This window comes from Urocampus carinirostris, chromosome 6 (genome assembly GCF_059441175.1).
Source record: "Urocampus carinirostris isolate Australia breed hairy pipefish chromosome 6, RoL_Ucar_1.0, whole genome shotgun sequence".
Lineage (NCBI taxonomy): Eukaryota > Metazoa > Chordata > Actinopteri > Syngnathiformes > Syngnathidae > Urocampus > Urocampus carinirostris.
Window position 1 is genome coordinate 36,044,832 of NC_142354.1, and position 25,319 is coordinate 36,070,150.

The 25,319-nt window shown below is 40.1% G+C and overlaps 1 protein-coding gene across 5 annotated transcripts in view; it reads right to left on the reverse strand.

Moving 5' to 3' along the window:
- Window positions 1–25,319, reverse strand: part of cacna2d2a (calcium voltage-gated channel auxiliary subunit alpha2delta 2a) — a 319,851-nt gene that overhangs the window by 44,026 nt on the left and 250,506 nt on the right. For all 5 annotated transcript variants that reach the window (XM_088338886.1, XM_088338884.1, XM_088338887.1 and 2 more), the window contains 6 exons: window positions 22,699–22,749; window positions 22,527–22,626; window positions 18,302–18,463; window positions 9,752–9,862; window positions 4,345–4,423; window positions 1,475–1,524 (listed from right to left, as the gene is read on the reverse strand). In XM_088338886.1, coding sequence (XP_088195012.1) covers window positions 1,475–1,524; window positions 4,345–4,423; window positions 9,752–9,862; window positions 18,302–18,463; window positions 22,527–22,626; window positions 22,699–22,749 — 553 coding nt within the window. The remainder of the gene's footprint in view (window positions 1–1,474; window positions 1,525–4,344; window positions 4,424–9,751; window positions 9,863–18,301; window positions 18,464–22,526; window positions 22,627–22,698; window positions 22,750–25,319) is intronic.

Here is a 25,319-nt window from a genome sequence, read left to right on the forward strand (position 1 = left end):
TTTTCCGCGCACGAGAAAATCTAGCCAGCTCACAAAAATCAGGGCTCAAAATTGCTAATGAAGAAGCGAATTGAGTCAAAGTTACTGTGCATGAAGGTAAAAATACAAGGGTTCCCCTGACGGCTCTTCAGGTTGTTTTTGCTTCTTTCATCCCTATACGACCAAATATTATGTAAAATTACGCACAAAATGACTTAAAGGAAGGGGGAATAGAACAAAAAAGAAAGAAATACCAAAATGAAATGGTAGTGAAAAGCTGAGAAAAAAAGAAACAAAAGGAAGAGAAAAAAGAAGGAAAAATTCAGAAAAAAAGCCAGAAAAAAGAATAGAAAGAAACAAAGCAAAAAAGTAAATAGAGAACAAAAAGAAAAAAGTAACAGCTAGGAAAAATAAACACAATGAGATTTTTTTAAAGGAAAAAAAAAAGAAGAAAAAAACAGGGAAAAAGAAGAAAAGTTTGTGTTGCGTTCAAATAATTTCAAATTATACCAAGTCAATCTTGTTGCCAAACGTTGTACTTCCACTAAAAATTGTCATTAAATACAGTTGTGTATCGTGCACAAGCCCCCCAAAATGTTAGTATTATGCGACAAAAGATACCAGGAAAAAAAAAGAAATGGAAATCTTGTGAAAGAATTGTTGTAAAAACAAATGAAGTTTGTAGGCCGTACAACCTTTGCAATAATACATGAGTCAATTCATTCAAAAGTGTTTTTTTTTTTTTGCATTGCCGGAAACTCAGCTATATGTGAGTTGATGTCAAGTTATGGACATGTTTGATAATGGTTGCCACACTTGGGATTGCTGTTGCTCACTGTTGTTTCAAGCGTTGCTCACCGGCTTTGTGTGAACGCTCAGACCCGTGGAAAATTACAGGGAACATTGATGGTCATAGTCGTGAATGTGAACTTCCTGATTGTTTAACGACCACAAGAGAAGAATTCTTACATCCATACCAATACTGAGAAATCTATAGGCTTATTCTAAAACCCGGTATCAGCACTTTCCTATTCCTAACGCTAAAACGTGTGATGGATGACTACTGTGGGAATAATAATAAACCCAGCGATTCCAAGTTTAAGATTAGTTTTTAAAGCGTCTGACATAGCTGACAGTTTGGGCTTCCTGTGGATGTGAAGGGGCTGAGAAAAGTGTGCCTGAGTCAAAATTTCTTCGATTTCTCCACAGGACTTCCGTAAGCTCGCCCTGTCTCAAGCAAGCGAGGAGGCACCCACTGTGTCCGTGCGACATGGTGAAATAAAACATGCTCATCGAAGAAAAGTCAAAACCTAATGCATGTGAAACACCGAATTTTTCTGGTGAGGTCATCCACCTGAGAAGATTTAGCCTTATAAAGCACCCAAGGCACACTTCTCGTGTTGTAACCATTGAAGAAATGGAGAAGGAAACGAGCCTCTTCAAAAGTCTACTTTATTCTATTCTGTAAATCGTTTTGCTGTCTTGTACGTCTCACCTGTGTGTTGATTCGGATGGCTCCAATCGACGGGATTTCAAAGTAGTAACCTGAAATTAAAATGAGAAGGGTTATTCAATCGCTATGTGAAGCCATTGGCTAATCTCAAAAACATTACCAGGTTTACTGACATATTCTCCACTTTACAGCCCAACGTTCTTTTATTATTTACTACGCAAAAAGGCATCAGCTTGCACAGATAGATGTTTCATCTTTTTTTTCTATTTTCTATGTATTTTTGTATTATGTTCTCCATTTAATTACAAACAAAATGTGAAACAAGTTCAAAGCGGCGCTGCCACGAGCGGCTGCCTTTTCCAGCAGCTGCCCTATTGTTTTATTGTCTGCTCCTATCTTCGGTGTTTTTTCTTCCCGTTTTGACAACTACACTATGGATTACTTCTATCCTATGGACATGGGTTTTAACGCACAAGAAATGCGTGTATTCAAGGAATTTCAACTCCTTGCCCTGAAAAATTCTCGTGCCGGCGTGAAGAAGGGGCCTATCGTGGAGGAAAAGCCGGAGCTAGCGAAGCGGCTAGCGGCGTTATAAGTCTTCGGTACCATCCGTAATCATGGTAAATGCGAACTCACGACCAAATAAGATCATCGAGTGCTGGTGGAAAACATCGAAGCGCACAGGGAGCGCAGTTGCTGTGTTTTGCGGAAACGTGGCTCACGTTTAGCATTCCGGACGCTAACGTGTAGCCACCCGGAGCTACCCGGAGCAATCCGGCTTCAACGCCGCTAAACAGAGACACGAAAGCCGGGGGGAATCGGAGAGGAGGCGGACTTGCTGACACGAGGTGGTGTATCCCTGGATTTTCACAAAGAAAAGTTTTCCATCTGCCGCAGGGATGTCGAATTTTTGGACTGGCGTGACGTCATCCACTTCGCTACAAGCACCCCTAGGGCTTCATGTTCATCTGTTATTAAACAACGGGGTAGACTGCTGGAAGTGTGAATTTCCCTACGGGGATGAATAAAGTATCTATCTATCTATCTATCTATCTATCTATCTATCTATCTATCTATCTATCTATCTATCTATCTATCTATCTATCTATCTATCTAAGTTGCTTGGATAACTGTCCACATCCTTTTATACTTAAATGATGTCTATTGAGAATGAATACATTTATATTGTAACTCTTTTAAAAAAAAAATTCAAACTGCACTAATGCAAATATTATTCTACACACATAATTGTAAATACTAAATGTACGATTTTATTGTTTGGAAAAGTTGTGACGTGCTTAAATAGTAGGAGGACAAATTAGGGAACGAGTGGCAGCTAGGGCTGAAAGAGTGAGCGCAAGTGAGGGCAATTGACAAATCATGACAAAAATAGCATTAAACAAAAATGGTTTATAAATCACGTTCTAGTAAATTAATCGGAAAAAGACGGACTTACAATTTTATCCCCCAGTATGAAAACATGATTCAATGAATTTTTATAAATAGTCAACTTTATTAATTTTTTGCAGCCCAAATTTTATCTCAACAACTTGAACCTTTGTTTGTAGAATGTCTTAACGATTTCTGGTACAAAGCCCAAGTAGTTTTAAGGAAATCATTCATTTTGTAATTATTCTTTGGACATTTAAGTTGACTTTTTTGGGAATAAACCACACAATACAAGTTCAAATCAGTAGTTTAAAGGGACAGTGTGTATAACACCTCCTAGGGGTTAAACTTTTTTCATCAAAGATAAAACAAAATGCATAAACAATAAACATGCATTTAAAAAAATAATCGGTCAAGTATGTTGCATTTACCCTACACAACACAAGCCTCATTTAGACAGAGCCAATGTAATTGTCCGACATCTTGCTGCTACAGGTACACAAAAATCTCAAAAAGGCCGGGTGAAAAAAAAATTATGTGTTTTGGTCACTCAATTTTCTGTAGTTTGCATTCTTCCTTCTCTTTCTTTTTAGAACTCATTTTCAGTTGAACTACACAATACAGCGATATAATCAGGGTTGGGTAGGGTTACTTTAACTTGATTACTTTTAATTACTTTTTGGATTACTCCAATACCAAATATGCTAATAAAAGAGTTAAATATGAATAAAATTATTAAATTTTGTGCAGGCTTGGGGAGTAACGGAATACATGGAACGGCAAAAATGATGTCGGCAAGCTGTTTGGATTTATTTTCATTTTGTTTCTGTCGCATTTTATGTTAGTTTTGCCGGAGATCAAAGAGATCAAAGCCAGGAGAGAAAGCTTACCACGTGTTGTGAGTCATCATTTTATTCCTATTTAGTTTCTTTTGTCGTTTATTAGCATATTTGGTATTGGAGTAATCCAAAAGTGATTGAAAGTAATCCAGTTAAAGTAACCCTACCCAACCCTGGATATAATTTTGTCAAATAATACACACAATCCCCTTAAATACTTTTTCCTCATCACGCACTCTCAAATTTTTAAGAATGGTATGTCCAATCACTGCTTTACTGCAACGATACAGTACAGCGTTCAGCGTCGGTGTCAGCGCGTTCCCTCTGTTGGAGAGATAGCAAGAAGCAACAAGTCACCAAGACGCGGAGAGGACACGCCCCGCCAAGGGATACTATTGTTTTACACTGGCGTAGACACGAGCGCTGCGCTAATCACTCCGGAGGTGAAAAGCCAAGCAGACGTAATCCTTGGTGCTCCGCTCAGCTTGATATAGAGATGACAAGCTAATCACCCGGCAGGCAGACGCCGCTCCTGCTAATTAATAACGTCTGACGAGCTATGTCTGAGGAACTTTCAGTTCGAATGGGGACAAACATTAAAAATAACTCCACTTTGAGGAAAGAAGTCGACTTTGGTACGTTGTTTACATGAAAAAAGGCTGCTAACCCCCTAAATGTGTTTACCTTTGTTGGCACAAGCGATCCATTGCAGTGGGGTGACGTCATAATTATGCTGACCCACAGAAAAGGTGAAGACACGCACCTGCAGGGTAAAAATAAAATTGGTACATGAAGGTAACAGGAGTGCCAATAAATATATGATTACAATGTATACAGTATGTATACCGTGGGACCTCGGTTATCGCGGTTAATGGGGACCAAAACCACCCGCGATAAGTGAAAATCCGCCAAGTAGCAGCGCACCTTAAAAAAAAAAAAAAAAAAATATATATATATATATATATATATATATATATATATATATATATTTTTTTTTTGTGAATTATTATTATTTTTTAGACCCGGTTAATGGGGACAAAAACCACCCAAGAAAAGTGAAAATCCGCGAACTTTCATCCCAAACGGTGCCTGTGATAGGGCAGTTAATGGTAGCAACACGCCCGCAACACATGCCCCTTCAAAAAAGCTTAAAAAATAAAAAATAAAATAAAAATTAAAAAAAATATTTTATTTTATTATTATTATTTTTTAAGCCTGCGAAGCTCTGAACCCGCGAACATGGAACCACGAAGTAGCGACGCCCCTTCAGAAATGCTTAATTTTTTTTTTTAAATTATCTTATTCTATTATTATTATTTTTTAGACCTGCGAAGCTCTGAACCCGCGAACGTGGAACCATGAAGTAGCGACGCCCCTTCAGAAATGCTTCTTTATTTATTTATTTTTTTAAATTATTTTATTCTATTATTATTAGTTTTTAGACATGATAGGTTGGTCGTTTTGGTTCTAATATTTCTCAGAATTCACTGTGTGAATATAACTTGTTTTTACATTCCTAAATATAAAAACAATCTTTCACACACACACACACACACACACACACACACACACACACATGAAGTAACGTTTCGATAATCAGTCTAATTGCATCTCTTGTACGTTTATCAGTCTTGTACTCTTTTATTTTGAAGTCGCATTCCGGTGTTCTTTTTCCGTTTCCTGTGTGAATAAAGTTAGCTTCTCACACGGGAGGAGTCAGTTCTGCCGAGGCATTTGCCTGGAATGGGCCACCCGACAGTGTTCTCCCGCTTGGGAATTTTATTTACCTTAATGCTTGTTTTTATTTGAGTAATTTTGCCAACATAGAGTTTATATAAGTTTTAACTTTAACAAGTCCTGCGAAGCTCTGAACCCGCGAACGTGGTACCACGAAGTAGCGACGCCCCTTCAGAAATGCTTAAATTTTTTTTTTTTTAATTATTTTATTTTATTATTATTATTTTTTAGACCCACGAAGCTCTGAACCCGCAAACGTCGAAGCGCGAAGTAGCGAGGTCCCACTGTACAATACTCTACTTTCTCTCGTCATTAAGATGCAAAGGTAAAGTAACCGAATGTTTCTATTGGTTCCTTCTCGAATGGCACGACAATATCACCATAAGAAGAAAGTGAGAATTTTTCTGTCGGACAGAACCCCTAAAATGAAGTGCACATTTTGATGCTAGGCGGACAAGGGATACAATGATTATTCGACGTTGTCTACAAAAATCCATCATTATCTGCACCGCTTATACTTATTAGGGTTGCGGGGGTGCTGGAGCCCATCCCAGCCATCTTCAGGCAGTGGGCAGGGGACACCCTGAACTGGTTGTCAGACAGTCGCAGGGCACACAGAGACAGACAACTCGCTTGCTCATTCACACCTAGAGACAATTTTGACCGGGCAATTAACCTGACATGCATGTTTTTGGAATGTGGGAGAAAACCGGAGTGCCCGGAGGAAACCCACGCAAGCACAGGGAGAACATGCAAACCCCGCACAGGAAGGTTGGTAGCTGGATTTGAACCCACAACCTCACACGCGCTTACCACCGTGCCGCCGTGCTGCCCTCGACAAAAATCAATAATAAAAATATTGACAATTAATTCTATTGTCGACATGTTACCAGACAGAGTGAGGCCTTTGACATGATAAAAATTTCTGCCGAGAGTCGATTTTGCGATCTTGATCAGTCACATAAACATACAGAAATGGCAGCGAACCAAAACTTCTAAAGTTTGGACACATTCTAGCCTGGATACGTTCAATAAAAAAATACTTTCGACGTTCGCAAAGCAAACCTTTCATATCATGGCAGTAGCTTGATGACGCACGAACATTTAAAAGCATGCCAGACTGTGCCTGACAAACATATTTGAAATTCAATACATGCCGTCCGAAGAACAAATGTTTATGTTGTTAAAGCATTAAAAACCACAAATGTCAGTTGTTGGAGCCATTCGATATCAAACTGTTTAAAAATGGATAGGTACTTTTGTTACAGACCTTGCATGTGACCACTGAGCGTATGTCACAAAATGCACTTTTTTTATTTTAATATTGAATTATTATCCGAATATTTCGAATACTTGTTTCAATTGTCTGTGACTAGCTGACTATTTAAATAGTCATTAGTTGCAGCCCTAATGCTCACACTTGGTTAAAAGTAGAGTACTTGCCTATAAATGTGCCCCAAAATTGGAAATTTTTGGCATGGGTCTCGTGAGACTTATTTAGACATCCTTTCATAATTGACATGACCACACAATCTTGTGTTAATGATTAAACGTAGATTAACAGCCAGAAAGTTCCTTATATGTAGTTCTTACAAAGTTTAAATTTTTGGGGGGAGTGTGTCACGTGTGTCAACTCTAAAAACTAGGGCTAGTGATAAATATAATCTCCGAAATAAATCCAGATTTAATTTTGATTCTCAAGAAATCCAGTGTAAAATACTTTATGATATGAATTGGCCAATCGGCATCTGAGATCTCAAGTCAAGGGGTGCTGGCCAATCGGCTAGAATCTTGGCTGCCCGAAACGATTCTCAAGGGTGCTGGAAGCATGTGACGTTTTTTAATTTAATTTTTTTAAACATATATATTTTTCCCACCCTTACCTTTGGAAATATACACTTTTTTCCTTGAATTACTTTCAACGGGACCCTGACTCTGCAGGTCTGCATCAAACCTTAAGTCTCGGTATCATTTTCCATTTATTTTGCTGGCTGTGATTTTTGGACTGTGTACTTTAATGAAGGACATTCAGTTTCAATGAAAAAGAAAAAGGAAAAAGGGGGGAAAGGAGTGCCTGACCTCCAGCTTTTCCTGGGAAGCAAATATGTCTCTCTCCACTTCCAAAACGCTGTGGGCCCACCCAACAACCAGAAAAGTCAAGCGATGACCCGGTTTTGGATGGGCTCATATTTGCGGAAGCTAAAACTTGAACCAGACAATCGTTTGATTCCGGTTTCATTTAACTTGCCACCAACACATCTCTTTATTCGGGATTTTTTAAAGAAGTTTGATTTGGAAACACAAGAATGTCACACTTTACAAAACCACAGGGCCCTTATTGCTATTGTGCAAGAGCGAGCAACAGTAAGCCCTGTGCGGGGGCTTGCGTTTGGCGAACCTACAACGGTTTGGAGCAACGTGAATCATCCTGCCCTCCCAAACAGACTACGAGACTTGTCATGGATGGTGGCTCATGAAGTTCTCCCAGTCAGAGCCGTATGCACCACCGAGGAATGTCAGCGACTTCGACGTGCCCTCTACCTGGCTGTGGCGCCCAGGAGTAGGTGAGGCATCTTTTTTGTGAGTGCAGCGCTGCCGAGGTCTTGTGGACAATGGCCGACCAACTAGGGAAGTTCCCGGACTTGCCAGCAGGGGAGGTCCCTGATGCACAGTACGTGCTTTACGGGGTGAGTCGGTCGAGGAGGTCTCGGAACGACTTTGCCAGGGACTGGCTCACTCTCGCCGCCATCAAGGACGCCATCTGGACCTCCAGAAACCTGCTGGTATGGAGGTGCAGGCAGATCCAAATGGCTGCAGATACCATACAATCTGCGAGCGGCGGGCCTAGGACGCAGCCATAAAGAAGACTCGTCTGCACCCACCCGGAGGGGGGAACCGGAGCTATACTGTGGGAGTCCCGGCAGCAACGGCCTGGGTTGTGGAACCCAGAAGGGAGAGGACCCACACAGAAGGGAGAGGACCCACACAGAGGACTGGAAGGATGCTGCTTGGGAGGGTGGGATGGCAGAGCTATGCCCTTGCACAATAGTATTGCCCTTTACACGCTGGTTAACTACTGTTAAAAGAAAATCACTCTGAAATTGTTTAATTGATGTTGAAAATGTCAGGAAAAAATGTTAAAACGTCACATCGTCACGTCATATTGTCAGATATAAAAAAATTGTGAATATGCTTGATGGCTGTTGAGATTGTCGTGTTTGTTTTGCTGCTGTTGGTGTCGGTGGATTTGTTCAGACCGAGGACAATCGACTTTGGCCTGGACGGATCTATTGACACTAACAAAGATGTTATATAATGAAATTGTGAATATGCTTGATTGCTAATAAGATTTTCGAGAAGGGTTGTTCAAACCTCACATTGTGTTTGCTGTTAAAAACGTCATATTGGAATATAATATTGTGAATGTGCTTAATTGCTGTTGAGATTGTCATGATTGTTTTCTGTTATTAGTGTCAATACATTTGTTCAAACCAAAAATAATTTGTTCAAACTGGACGGATCTATTGACACTATCAAAGATGTTACATAACGAAATTGTGAATATGCTTGATTGCTGTTAAGATTGTCGAGAAGGGTTGTTAAAACCTCGCATTGTTTGTTTGCTGTTGTTAGTGTCAATAAATTTGTTCAAACCAAAAAAAAAACATTCAGTTTCAATTGCGGGACTTAAAGTCGGGTTTGGGTTAATTTTGTGCTACATTTTTTAATGTGGGCGCATGTGGCTTATATACAGGTGCGGCTTGTGTAAGTACAAAATCGGTTTTCCTCCTCAAATGTGGTGGGTTCAAATCAGGTGCGCTCTATAGTCCGGAAATTACGGTAATAGTATTGACAAACAATACAAAAATACTGAATTTTTCATAGGCCATGCGTGGACTTAATTCTTTTGCAAGAGAAACTGTAGGTAAAGACAGACGAATATCCAACAGGTCGCATTACCGTTGCTGTCAGTTGCCACAAACGCGAGCCCGATTAGATGAGCCTCTTGCACAGCCGTTTTGGAAAAAATCTTTGTCGGCATACAGATTATTCCTGTATGAAAGGAGCTGTCAGCTTGCAAGTAGATTGTAATGGATAGTGAGATAAATGTGACGAAGGGGAGGCTCAGAACAGAGCCCTTGACTATCAACCGCCGTTTTTTAACGGCCTTTTGGCCATAATGCGGCTAATTAGTTCGCGGGTCAGAGCTGTTAACACCGGCGCCGATAACAAAACGAGACGAGCGAAGATAAAAACAAACAGCGACGGCCGAGAAACGCTTGGCTCGTGTGCAGATGTGGCAAGGTCGAACAGGCGCAGATGAGGCGTTTGTGGTCAAGTGCTTGGAACGGACCGTTTTGTTGGGCCAGTTGTATTTCTCGAAGATTTCCTGGGCCCGGTCCTCCCCGCCGTCTGTGAACATCATGATCATCTTGTTGCAGTTGGCCCTGGGAGCGCTGCTTTCCTACAGCCGACAAAGAAACACATGGAAAGCTACGAGTGAGCGTTTGAGGAAAATATAGCAAAAATAAACACATAATCCATAAGTCAGGTCAAGTCATGTTTATTTGTATAGCCCTCAATCACAAAGAGTCTCAAAGGGCTGCACAGTCTACAGATTATTGCAAACATCAGACTAGTAGTACATCATCCCCTGAACTAAAACCAACATGAGGGCAAGGAAAAACTCAAAAACCTCAACATGAGGAAAATGAAGAAACCTTGAGAAGGGACCGCACATTAAGTAATCCCTCTTCCAGGATGACCAGGCTGCAATGGATGTTGCAATAACAAATAATACACAGATAATGTCAACATGAAATATAGGTTATTCATATGCTATAGAATAGAAGTGTGTTTTAAGCCTAGATTTAAACAAATCCATTGAGGTTGCAGATCGAATCTGAGGGGGAAGAGCATTCCACAGCACCGGGGCCCGGATGGAGAACGCTATCGAACCTGCGAATCACTTCTTGGCTCTTGGGATCACGAGTAGACTAACATTTTCAGAGTGAAGGCCCTGGACCGGAACATAGGGGGGAATTAAATCTGAAAGATATGAAGGAGCAAGTCCATGCATGATTTTGTATACTACCAACAGAACCTTAAAATCAATCTTAAGCTAATAGAAAGCCAAAACAGGTTAGCTAAAATCGGGGTAATGTGATCAAACTTTCTTGTCTTAGTTAAAAGCCTCGCTGCAGCATTTTGTACCAGCTGAAGGCTCTTGATTTTGGACTTCGGGAGACCGCAGAGTAGTGCATTACAGTAATCGAGACGGGAGGTAACAAACGCATAAATTATAATGTCCGCATCCGACTGAGACAGGATAGGGGGAATTTTAGCAATGTTGCGAAGATAGAAAAAACCTGTTCTAGTAATATTCTTAACTTGTGTTTGAAATGACAGATTGGGGTCAAATATGACACCTAAATTTTCACTCTGGTTGATATGACATTTGTCAAGGTTCACAGCAGTTTTTGAGAACAAGTCACGGCATCTAGATGGACCAATAACTAACATTTCGGTCTTTTCAGAGTTAAGGCGCAAGAAGTTGAGTGACATCCATTCTTTTATCTCAGTGAGGCAGGCCTCCAAATTTCCACAGTTTAGTGTGGCAAATTCCTCCATCGGAAGCTATAGTTGAGTGTCATCTGCGTAGCAATGGAAACTGATATTATACTTGCGAATAATATCACCTAATGGAGGCATGTAAATGCTGAAAAGAAGGGGGCCAAGTACTGAACCCTGTGGAACACCACAGGTAACACTAAAGGGCATAACTAGCAAAGAGGGTTGGACATGGGGTCACTTGTTGCTGCTACAACTAAAAACATTTTCTCCCTGTTCAAGTGAGCGAATGCGTGCAGCAAAGAGTCGCCTGGTTTCTACCTTAAGCATTGGACAAAATGTTTGTCAGGTGAATAAACGATGTGCTTGTGCTTTGTGAATTAATTAAAAGAGAACAAGTGGCTTTTCTATTTTGGATTACAGCACGGGGTCCCACACTAAATTAAGTTGGAGGGTGCAGGAGCAATGGTCTGAGTAATGGTGGGCCAAAATGTTTTTTCCATAAAAAAGTTTGGATAAAAACATTTCACAGTACTCAAATATTGTTTTTTTTAAATTTCCTACACAAAAGAAGATCTACAGATAAAAAAAAACACATATAGAATGTTTTGAAGAAATCAACCAATCAATCAATCAATCAGTAATAAATTAATCAATAATCCGCTAGGACTGCACCTAAAAAACATGTAGTATAAAGTGCCTCTTATGGGTAGAAAATGCCATCCATTAAATTTTTTTTTATTAATTTAAATGATTAGCAAAAATAATTGAATTATCATATAAATGTGCATTTAAAAAAACTAGTAGGTCAAGAAATTCCCGTTTATTTAACAAAACAAGAACCTCATCTAAAGGGAGATGACATAATTGTCCGCCATCTTGATGCTACTGGTACTGTAAAAACAGAAACCTTGTATGCAAGAAAAATACAGCAAAATGTAGTGTTCAAATAATACGCACTGTCTCTTTAACTTTCATATTGAGGCAGGAGCCTTAAATTATCATGCTAAGGGCCGCATTTAGCCAGTGGACTACGAGTTTCAGACTGTCATTCTTGTTCAAATTCCACTTTCAAATTGGTTTCGTTAAAAGTAAATAAATTTTATCTCAACCGGACAAGCAGTGGACCCAAATGCGTAACGTTTCACACAGGGCTTTATTAAGGGATTGGGGAAGTCAGGGCGAGAGGAAATGACAGTGACCTGGTGCTTAATAATTAATAGTCCTTTTTTTTAACCACTAAGAAATAATACCCAATGTCTCAAATGAGGCACAATCATTTCACCGTCTTGTACCACATGAAAACAAAAAAAAAACACAAAAATGTCTTTGTTTTTTTCATAACAACTTATTAAAATAATGTCACTGGCCTAAAGAATAAATAATGTTTTTAGTTACGAGTTCAAATATTTTTTGGATTAAACACCACAAAAGGTCATATTTAGGTCATGTTATTTAAAACAATCCACAAAATTGTCTCATATTGTACAAAATACTTGATTAATCATTTGAAACAGTCCATATTTGTTGTTTTGTTCCACTCTTCATCAAAATGAGCTGTTTTTCTTCATATATTAACATTAACCTCATAAAAAACCCTGCAAAAAAAACTATTCTAAAATTGCTTTGTACAAAATAATCCAAAAAGTTGCATCAAATTGATGCAAATAGCATTACGCGACCTCTATTTCTACTATGTTTACTTATTTTACCCATGTGCTTTTTTGGTGGAGACTTAAGTTGGTTAAAATTAAGAATAAAATTAAGAATAATACATTTAATAACATTTTAAATGAATCAAAATAGCTTTTTAAAACAATAATAACAATTATCCTAAGTACCGTAAATTCCGGACTATAAGCGGCTACTTTTTTCCCAAACGTTCAACCTTGCGGCTTATTCAGTGATGCGGCCAATTTATGTAATTTTTCTAACAGCCGCCAGGGGCGCTCGAGTACAAAAGGTAAGATTTAGACCGGTGGAATATATGCGCCGAGGAAGACTGCAACTTCTTAGCTTGTGCACAAATTAAATTAGCGTAGCCATATCCTCATCATGCAAATTGCAAAACGAAAGGCACATGACGCAGCTTTCAAGCTAAACGCAATCAAGCAGGAAACCGAGCTACTGCACGTAAACTTTACTTTGCGAGCGTGTTGCTGGCGTGTTTTTGAATAAGGAAGCGTGGAACGACGTATATATGACAAAGTCTCTTTCCCATACTGAAGGAAGGCGACTTTGGTGACTTCAGTTCTAAGGAGGAAGATGAGGACGGTTTACCGTGATTTCTACATGTACGGTATGTTTTTTATAACAGACCCGTTTACTGTGTTGCTAGTAGCGTTTTGCTACCCTTCACAGGCAAGGTTTGGGATGAAAGTTATAATATTATTATTAAAGCTTTGAAAACTCTCTCAATGTACCGTCTTTCTTTGTAAATATGTGTAACCATGTATAATATGTATTTGCAACTGTATATTTTTGTAATGTATTTATTTTAGAGACTTATTCTGATATGTTTTCCACGGGCGAATCAAAAAGAAGGGGCGAAAACAACGGGGGCTGACGGGAAATGGAGTAAAGGTGAGACGTGTTTGTGGACGCAGCGGACAATAGTGGATATATATTTTTCCCACCCTTACCTTTGGAATTATACATTTTTTTTCTTTGAATTTTTTTCAACGGGACCCAGACTCTGCAGGTCTGCATCAAACCTTAAGTACCGGTATCATTTTCCGTTCATTTTGCCGGCTGTAGTTTTTGGACTGTGTACTTTATATTCAGTTACGATCGCGGGACTCAAAGTCAGGTTTGGGTTAATTTTGTGATTGTGTTACATGTTTTAATGTGGGCGCATGCGGCTTATATACAGGTGAGGCTTGTGTAAGTACAAACGCGGTTATCCTATTAAAATGTGGTGGGTGCGGCTTATAATCAGGTGCGCTCTATAGTCCGGAATTTACGGTAATAATAATAATCCTCATCCGCATCATCAAAACAGGCCCGCTGACCCCTTTCTTTCAGTCTACCATCGTCTCACACTGTCATATATATTTGTCTTTCGGCTGTTTGTGCCTGTTATCCCCCCAAAAAAGAAACGGCCTAGGGGAAGGCATCTACAACAGGTACGGACTTCGGATATTTGGGTCCTCTACTCAAGTTCAAAAATATTGCAGTCCTTTCTCCTTACTTTCAGTCTCTATTAAACTATAAACGTATTATCATGATACATAGAGAAATACTGCAGATTTTTTGCAGTGTAGTTTAACAGCCATGATAAAAAAAAACTGTCAATGATTTCACACCACACAGTTTTTGAGCACTACTTTGTCAGCACAGTATTCGCATCCTTTACATCTTTAACATCGGCTTTAATGGCAGCCAGTTTTGTAGCTGCGCAACAGCTGGCACGGACGTCGCTGCCAGCCAGCTGACAAGCCCCTAATAATGATAAATAATATCGCCACAATTACATATTTGATAGGGCTTCTGCCACCAGTCATAAGAGCAACGATGCTGCAGACAGCCATTAAAAGGCTCTTTTTTATTTCTTGTGGCACAATGGTGTGTATGTGAGCAGCACACTTGGCTATGTGCCTCCGAGCCAGCAGAGGAATATAAAGAGAGGCTGATCTCTACTGGGCCGCGCTCATCAATCATCCCATCAGAGCCCATTAAGGTGTTGGCCTGCTGGAGAACATGGAGGCACGCGGCCGGGTAGGAAGGAGGCGGGATGGGTGAGGCTGCACCTGTGTCGCTTGCAACACACACACACAATGTGCGACAGCAGACGAAAATTTCCACCTATCTTTTTAGCAATCGGCATGTTGTAAGGTTGTTGTAAGGTTGAAGGTTTGAAACCCAATGCAACCCATTGCAACATGTGCCCTCAAAAAGTAGCATTTTCTCTATCAAGTATGTGCAACAACTGAGTTCAAAGAGCCCTTATATTGTTTTCCCACAGCGCCTGTCAGCCTTTATCTTACTCTTAGTAAAGCTGTTGGGGGCAAAGCACATTAGGTAAGAGGAATGGGGGTGGGGGGAGTGCTAGAGAGTGACATTATGTGTCATGTCCTGCACGGTTGTCATGGCGCCCAGCTGGCCCCGCCCTTCGACACCGGCTGAGACGCATCAGACTGCCCGTGGCCAGACCATTGCTTTACCTTGTTGAAGACCTGTTCATGCCTGTTTGATCTGAGTAATGCCTAGATTGTAATTTTGCCTGCCTTTGAACCTGCTTTGTTTTGTTTCTGATCCATTTGTGTGTTGGACAACTTTTATTTCTCAATTAAAGTGACAGATCGGCTACGCAAATGAGTTCCGACTTCCTGCTTCCCGGTCCGTTTCCTGACATTATGCTTTGTTTGCACATGAAACCTAAGGAGCTTGACACAGGCTCCAATGATAACACAGGCCAGGAGAGGATGGCAGCGAGTAAAATGTTCCAAACTCTGTACAGCTCTTTTAGGTCAATCATTTCATGTTTGTTTTTGATTTTCAGACATTAAACAAATGTTTATGATTTCTTTGTTTCTGTGATATAAAAATAAGGAAATTAAAAAGAAAATAATTTATTATTTTTTTTACTATTGGGACACCTGCAAAGACATTTGCTGAGGATGCCAGGGTTGTTTGTTATTTTGACTATTATGTCCTGTTTAAATCATTGTCAGTGTTAACTAATCATGTCGCTATTGTTTGATTTCCACACCCCTTAGGGCTGATCTGCATTTTGTAATCTAGAACTGGTGTTGGGACTAAAGTGTTATAAAGATCTTACTTTTCTCGGTAAAAGTACTGTTACATGTTATTAATAACTCAACTGTCAATTTGGAGTAGGTAATCTGGGGGGTAACTGAATTACTTTTAAAATGAATAACTGTAATAATTACTGTTTTTCAATAATGCACCCGACGTGTTTCTCAACCGGGAGACAAAAATGGGTCACAAGCCTTCCGCTTGGCAAAATAGGGTTAAGATTTAAAAAAAGAAGTTAGGGTCATTTAAACTCCTTCACAGTAGATGGCGATAATTCCCATCAAATGCAAGTTGACACCTTCCATTTCACACCATAGAAAAAGACTTATAAAGTTTGTTTACACATGTTGAGCCTGGCAAAATGCATATACAGCCGAGAATGTATGAGATATGGATCTTATTATCTTGAAGGGAAAGCCACTAAAGTGAAGCGTTTTGGATTTCACTGAAAATGCAGCTAAACTGTAATAAAACATTAAGGGAAAATTATTACTGGAACTTGTTTTGGTTTTGTTGGTTATTTTGTTTTTTAAAAATGGGAATTTATTCTAGAATAGAATAGAATATACTTTGATTGTCATTGTTACAACATGGGATATATTGTGACAACGAAATTGGACGTGGCACTCCAGTTCCAGATTTTACAGTGAGGATAAGGAAAACAAAGAGATAAAGGAACAAAGAAGATGTTTGTACTGTCCTTGTTGTATAGGCTTTGTCTTTGTTTTCCTCCGGGTGGGGGGGGGGGGGGGGGGGGCGGGGTATGAGGGGGTGAGGGACAGACAGAGATGTTCTTACTGTACACACGGTCCAGGATTTTTTTTTCCCCAATTGCTCAGTCCACGTATTGAATGGATTTGGGAAGTACAGTCCATAAACATGCCTGATTAAAGTCGTCAGCAACGATAAAAGCTCCGTTGAGGTGTGCAAGCTGCTGTTTATTGATAGCAGCGGGCAGGAGATTTAGCGCTTTGCTAACGTTAGCATCCGGTGGAACGTAAACAGCAAGCACAATGACCACAGTTAGCTCTCTCTGTAGATAGAAGGGTCTACACGATACTGCTAGAAACTCTATATCGAGTGAGCAGTGTCTGTCAATGATTCGGCTACTATCCCTGATTTAAACTGCACAATTCTTTTAAATCGATAACGTTTGAAAAGATTGCAGAACCGCGGGTTCGAGAGCGTTATCCATTCGGGCCCCGATGTTGTGGAATGCTCTGCACCCTGAGATTTGGTCTGCTACCTCAGTGGAACTGTTTAAACCTAGGCTTAAACACACTTATATTCAATAGGTTAATGTCACATCACACAGAGTGACTCAGTTAAAAATTTAGGTGTCATATTTGACCCTGATCTATCCTTTGAAATGCATGTAAAGAAAATTACTAGAACCGCTTTCTTCCATCTTTGTAACATTGATAAAATCCGTTCAATACTGTCTCAGTCTGATGCGGAAATTATAATTCATGCATTTGTTACCTCCCGTCTCGATTACTGTAATGCACTACTCTCTGGTCTCCCGAAGTCTAGAATCAAGTCTCTTCAGCTGGTACAAAATGCCGCAGCGAGGCTTTTAACTAGGACAAAAAAGTACGATCACATAACACCGATTTTGGCTAACCTGCATTGGCTCCCAGTTAGCCATAGATGTGACTTCAAGGTTCTCTTAGTATTGTACAAAATCATACATGGACTTGCTCCCTCTTATCTTTCAGATCTGATTTGCCCCTATGTCCCGGTCCGAAGCCTACGATCTGAGAGTGCCGGTCTTCTGGTGATCCCAAGAGCAAAGAAGTGTTCTGCTGGTTCGAGAGCGTTCTCCATCCGGTCACCGGTGCTGTGGAATGCTCTCCCCCCTGAGATCCGATCTGCAACCTCAGTGGAAATGTTTAAATCTAAACTTAAAACTCACTTCTACTCCATAGCATATGAATAACCTACTCTTCTCGTCGGCTGAAAAATAGTCTGTGTAATATAGTGTAATAATCTGTGAAGCCCTTTGAGACTCTTCGTGATTTAGGGCTATACAAATAAAGATGACTTGACTTGACTTGACTAGGTTATGAATGACCTATGTTTCATGTTGGCAATGTCTATGTATTGCAACATCTAATGCAGCCTGGTCATCCTGGAAGGGTGATTACCTCATGTGCGGTCCCTTCTCAAGGTTTCTTCATTTTTCTCATGTTGAAGTTTTTGAGTTTTTCCTTGCCCTCATGTAGGTTTTAGATCAGGGGATGGTGTAATAACAGTCTGTGGTCTGTAATTAGATGTGGTCTGTGCAGCCCTTTGAGACTCCTTGTACGAATAAACAAGACATGATTCTCTTTTTTTGATCTGGGGTTGCGGCTTGTAATTAGCATAGGATGGTGGGTCCTGAAGTCAGACCAGCTGAGAACCACTGATCGAGGAGATTGTATTAAGAATAAGTGCTTGGGGGAGGATATTTTAGAACAGATTAGAATTTTTATATAAAGGTTCCAAAAAAAGTTCCAAATCTATTGACATCTTTCCCCTGTCTTGAGTTGTAGGTTAACTATAAACCTACCGCAACCCCCCCTGTCGCACTCACATTGAGAAGCTGCTCGAAAGCAAAGGTGAAGCCCGATTTATAATCGGTGGTTCCTTTGGCCTGCATGTGCATGACGGCCTCCTTGAAGATTTTCTTGTTGCGCACGTTGGCTTGCACCAAAGTCCTGAAGCAAGGCACCACGGCGTCGGCCTCGTCGTTAAACTGCAGGAGAAGATAAAAAGAGATGAGAGCCAAACAGCATCTGTCGCTGCGTGGCTATGCAGGTGCTAACGTGGGCGTGTGCGCAGATGGGGGCCGCCCCGCGACTCGCGGGCTGCCAGTAAACGTGCGTAATTACAACTTTGCAAGCAAAGAACAGGTGCACCTCATCTCATTACAAAGCAACGAAGAGAAACTCGGCCAAGGTGATATAAGGTGTCTCATCTCATCCATACAATTAGCCTGCAGCTTTACATTTGCAAGTGGACCACAGAACGGTTATATTGCCATCATTTAGTGCAGGGGTCCCCAAACTTTTTCCCGTGAGGGCCACATAACTTTAACCTTCTCTGACGAGGGGTCGTGGTCAGCTTGTAACAGAAAAAGGGTGATGATTACAAGAGTGTCTATATGTAAAAATGTATTGTTTTTTAGAAAGCCACAATCAAATAACCTTTCTGGATTCTTAACAGAACCAAAGTCAGAAAAATAATAATATTACTGTGACCAATGTTCCCTTCTAATTTTCCACGGGTCTGAGCGTTCACACAAAGTCAGTGAGCAACGCTTGAAACAACAGTGAGCAACCATAATCCCAAGTGTGGCAAGATAATTAATTATCTAGTATGTCCAAAACTTGACATCAAGTTACATTTTGGTGAGTTTCCGGCAATGCAAAATTATTTTTCTCTTTTGAATGAATTGACACATGTACTATTGCAAAGGTTGTACGGCCTACAAATGTCGTTTGTTCTTACAATTCTTTCACAAGATATCCATTTCTTTTTATTTCCTGATATATTTTGTCGCATAATATTAACATTTTTGGGGGCTTATTTAGTCGGTTGCACGATACACAACTGTATTTAATCACTTTTTTTAGTGGAAGTACAACGTTGGCAACAAGATTCACTTGATATAATTGAAAATTATTTGAATGCAACACAAACTTTTTCTTCTTTTTCCCTGTTTCCCTTATTCCATTTTTTAAATTCCTTTAAAAAAATCTCATTGTGTTTATTTTTCCGAGCTGTTCCCTTTTTTCTTTTTTTTCTCAATTTACTTTTTTCCTACATTTCTTTCTTTTCTTTTTTTCTGGCTTTTTTCTAAACTTTTCCTTCTTTATTTCTCTTCCTTTTGTTTCTTTTTTTCTCAGCTTTTCACTACTTTTTCATATTGGTATTTTTTTCTTTTTTGTTCTATTCCCCCCTTCCTTTAAGTCATTTTGTGCATAATTTTACATAATATTTGGTCATGTTGGTATTAAAGAAGCAAAAACAACCTGGAAAGGCGTTTAGGACCCGGAAGAGCCGGTTCCTTTTAGTGAGCCGAGCCGAAGAAGCAGGTTCTCGACAAAACTCTACTAACTTTACTCAACTTCGTTCTACTTCGACTCGACTGCAAAATAGGGAACACTGACTATGACTGAAATAAATAATAACCCTTTCAGTGTTCTTCACAAATAAAAAGTCAGACATTAGATAATAACACTGTTTATGAAATACCTAATAAGTAAACAACACTCTCTAAGTCCTTCACAAAAATAAAAGGCCATGGAACATAAACTTTCTGTTGTGCCGTGCAAGATCTGTCTATAAATGACTTGCAAAAAAGGCAGTTGTTTTGATCTCTTTATCACACTACTTTAAGTCAAGGTACCCGGGACAAATGTTAAATACAATCTATTCTTTAATTCTATTCTAAGCATTGTGAATAAAAAAATGTATTGTCATTGTCACATGTGAAATGCACAACAAAATTAATCTCTTGTACATTGACTAAGGGTAGCATGTTTTCGAGATAACAGTGAATTGCTTTTCATATGTTAACTTGACTGCGATTGGCTGGCAACCAGTTCAGGGTGTCTCCTGCCCACTGCCCAATGATTGCTGGGATGGGCTCCAGCACCCCCGCGACCCTACTGAGGATAAGCGTTGCAGCTAATGAGATGAGATGAGATGTTAACTTGAGCATTTATGGTTCAGGGATAAGAATTCTCTCACACACTTGGGATTATGGTTGCTCATTGTTGATTGACTTAAACCAATCTATAGAACATTGCAAACAATAGCATGCATCATTTTATTTTATGAAATTGGATCGGATAAAACTGTATTGGACAGTATCGCAGGTCAAAAGTAAGATCTTATGCCCAAGCCTGAGCCAGACAAGAATTTTAGGCCAGTTCAAACCTAAAATTTCAATCGATAAGTTTGGTAGGACCGGGCTTCTCGCTGCGTTTTCTTTCATTATCCACCCGTCATCGTTCATCATTGTCTTTCTGCTTATCTTGAAGTGCCACATTAGATTCATAAGGACGCGCAGTTTTAAACCTGTCAAAATAACGGCCTTAAAATTTACCAGTAAACTCTCCAAAAAGAATTAGTCGAAAATGGAAAACCGTTGGTTTATGTAACATTGGCAGACACAAAAATATAAACTATGTAAATGTTTATACAGTCTTGTTTAAACACATCTCCTCTTCCCAAGTCCTCAGGAAAAAAATCGGGAAATTTCGGGTTTGCTTTGGGCTCGTTCCTTCAAATTCAAATTATTGGTTGGGCTCGGGGAGGGTCAGGCTTTATTTACCCGCGGGCCTGGGTCGTGTAGGACTGGATTTTTTAGGCACCATCAGTGTGCATTTTACCTCTGAAAAGTGATGGGTCCCGGGGACTCGCATGCTCAAAAATCTATGGGTCCCAACAGAGATCTATGGGTCCCCAAAATTTAGTGTTGTCGAGGTTGAAATTGTAAATCGGCGACAAATATATAATATACATTTATATATTACTTCAGTTTTAATAATCACAGTTTATTGGTCATACAAATCACTTCAAAATTTCTCAGTTCACAACAATGTTGTACATTATACAAAATAATATTGCTGAAATAATTATATTAATCTATATTTTCATTTAGTTTTAATTATCACAGTTAATTGGTAATACAAAGCAGTTATCACTTCAGATTTTTCAGTTCATATATTCTTCGTGGTCTGCTGTCCCGCCACAGTTGTAATGCTTTTTCAAGGTCCAATCCATTATCATCCTCCTCATAGCGTCACCAGGAATATAATTTAGTCAATTTTGGCAGAAAAGTCGAACCGCGAGACCAAAACAACAATGGCGGATCTGCCTGACGAAAAGTTTGGAGTGCGGTAAATCTTTGTTAAAAAAAAAAGGTAATCAGGTAATAATGACAATTTTGTGTCAAAAAGGTTGCGTCCCGGGGACGCACGTTGATTTGAGACGATACGTCCCCAGCAAAAATGATGCGTCTAGGACGCAGGGACGCGGGCAGACGAGAACACTGCACCATCATACCTCTGCTGCATATTGCAAGGTCGGTTATTTATTGACGGGGGAAAAAAATTCAATTTGGGCCTACCCCGGAAATAATTTTGATTAAATTGCAAATTTAAAAATAGTCTATATTGGTTGGGCCACATGTGGATTTGTTGTTGTCCTGTTTCAATATGTGGGGATTGAAAAAAAGCATTAAGATTGAATAATTGAACGCTAATCATTCAGATGGTAGAGATAATTGTTGCAGCCCTAATGTCAATGTCAACTATCAGCACAGCATTAAAGCACAATACTTCTAATACAACTAGCATTTTCCATTTTTGGCTGTGATTGCATTTTGTGTTACTGAAAAAGTCAATATTCCATAGGCAGAAATCAGAAGCCCCCCCACCCAAAGATTATTATACTCATTTTGTGCAGATTTAGCAGCATTCAGTGGGTAAATGCAGCGGATTACAGGGGATTACTGGCAGACGTGTCCAGTCACCAAATCAAGCGTATGCTAATGTGTGCGCGTCCAGCAATATTGGATAAATACAAATACCCATCCTATAAGTTTGCTCGGGAGGTAATGAGCATCGTTAAAGTCTGGCGTGGTTCCGCATGGCGTGATATTACAACAAGAGAGAAAGCCCATCGGATCCGCAGGGAGCAACATAAACTCCGAGCGCAGCCTGCTTACTCCTTTTTACTCGCTTCATTAACACCTGCTTAATGAACACGCCAATATATTTTCTCAACGCCTGTTTGCGCCTCCTTACTCGGGCCACGTTCACGTAGTCGTCGTCCGAGAGTGTGTCCAGCATCTTGATGACAGACGTCTTCATCAGCTTGAGGGTGAGACCGCTCACGCTGCCGCTCCTGCAAAAGAGGAGGTCCTTTGACCACCAACAGGTGGCACTAGTGCCCTTTGAGATAAGAACGACTACTCACACGTCTACAATGATGACCATGTCCTTCGGGGAGGACGCGCCTTGGATGTACCTGCACAGAGAAAACAAGCACATGGCATTTCATTTGTTTCTATAATCTTTGAAAAAAAGGGAACATGCGGGGAAAAAAAAGGAGTCAAAGATGAAATAAGCTGAGCCGCGATAATGCCGGTGACCGTGGCTGAGCACACTTAAGCTGGATCGCAGCGAAAAAGGCTTATGTGCTTAGAAGACTTAATAGGTGGCCTCGCATGCGCCACTTTGCTGTTGGATTCACACCAACTCCAACCTTTACTCAATAACCGTTACTAAACAATGCACCAGGATTTCATAGGTTTTAATCAGAAGAAAGAGGGTGTATAGTAACAAAATATATTCTTTAGTGTGCCTAAGCTGTGTCCTTGGCAGGGTTGGGTAGGGGTTACTTTAACTGGATTACTATCAATTACTTTTGGATTACTCCAATACCAAATATGCTAAAAAAAGACAAAAGAAACTAAATATGGGCGGCGCAGTGGTTTGCGCATGTGCGGCACAGTTCATGTCATGGGAACCTCGTGCGTGGGTTCAAATCCAGCTCCAGACGTTCTGTGCGGAGTTTGTATGTTCTTCCCATGCTTGCGTGGGTTTCCTCCGGGCACTCCAGTTTCCTCCCACATTCCAAAAACATGCATTTCAGGTGAATTGGCCAGTCCAAATTGTCCCTAGGTGTGAATGAGCGAGTGAGTTGTCTGTCCCCGTGTGCCCTGCTATTGGCTGGCAACCAGTTCAGGGTGTCCCCTGCCCACTGCCCGGAGATTGCTGGGATGGGCTCAGGACCCCCCGCGACCCTAATGAGGATAAGCGGTACAGCTAATGAGATGAGAAACTAAATATGAATAAAATTACTAAATTTTGTGCAGGCTTGGGGAGTAACGGAATACATGGAACGGCAAAAATGATGTTGGCAAGCTGTTTGGATTTATTTTCGTTTTGTTTCTGTCGCATTTTATGTTAGTTTTGCCGGAGATCAAAGAGATCAAAGGCAGGAGAGAAAGCTTACCACGTGTTGTGAGTCATAATTGTATTCATATTTAGTTTATTTTGTCTTTTATTAGCATATTTGGTATTGGAGTAATCCAAAAGTAATTGAAAGTAATCAAGTTAAAGTAACCCTACCCAACCCTGGTCCTTGGAACCATTTGTGTTTTTAAAAGATAGCTATAAGTTTAGAGTTTGGTAGTGATAGGTTTAGTGTGTTTTTAATATTGGACACCTGCAAGGATGTCCGTTTAGTATTTTGACTATTTTGCACTTGTTTCATTGCCGTTATCAGCCAATCATGTTGCTGTTCTCTGGAATTTTACACCCTTTAAGGCAGATCTTGTTTTGAGGAAAGGGCTCAGGGCGGAGCTTTTAAAACAGGTTGGAAATTCTTATTTGAGGTTTGGCTTCCCCCTGTTCTCCTTGCAAATTGTAACCCATTATGTATTCCCTCCTTATTTTGAGTGTCTACTAAACTATAAACTTGACAGGTAGGAAAACATCAATTAATTGTTTTTTCTACGCCCTTTAGGGCGGTTCTGCTTTTTATAACCTATGCTATTTAAAAAAAATGAAGGGCTCAGAGTAGAGCTTTTAGAACATATTTGGAATTTTGCATCATGAGTGTTTTCTCGACAATTAATTTTAACTTGTTAAGTTTTCCAGTTTAGTAAACACATGAGATAACAACACAATTCCAGGACCAGGTCAGGAAACAGAACCCACTCGCGTAACGTTACTCAAAGTTTATTGGGGAGAAGAGAAAGGAGCTCGTTGGTCGCGGGGGAGTAGATTGCTCGGAACGTGGAAGTAGTCAAAATCTAACAGACCGTAGCAAGAGCAAAACAGCAAATACACGGGAAAAAAACCGAAGATTCACAGGGCTTGACGTGTCAAAACAGAGTTTCTCAGACGCTCTGACTAAGGCCGACTCACAGGACAGCGTTTAAGTAGTCATAGGGAGCAATCTGTCAACGAGTTTCAGCTGGTGTCCATGGGCAGGGCCAATTGGGCTCCCTGGCAACCGTGACAGAAGCTGGCGCCACACGGCGGAGGCCAATTGGGCAGTAAGGAACAATAGTCAAAGTCAATTGGCATACTATGTAATCTACTTTGCATGTGTCCAATAATAAAAACAGAATAAACTTATCAGGCAAAGTTTATTTATCTAACACTAAATACGCTACACATGTGTAGAAAGAATATCTGATCCTGGACTCAACTGCAGCTTCTTTTAAAATTTATGTTACTTTTTCTTGGATTGTTCATGTCATTTCTGTCATTAGTGTAAATGTGACAATTAATCATTTTACATGTACACATAATCAGTTTTATGGAGAGATGTATAATAGTACAATAGTGAAAAAAAAACGCAAACAGTGAATACCGTATTTTCCGCACTATAGGGCGCACCGGGTTATAGGGCGCACCCCCAAAAAATAGTTTTTGGTCCTATATCTTCCATAGATAAGGCGCACCGGATTATAAGGCGCTACAATGGGAACGTCGACAAAACAGTCAGATGATTCGGTCAAACTTATTACCCCCTTAACATTCCGAAAGCTTGCAAAGAAGCAAATACGTGTCGTAGACACGTGC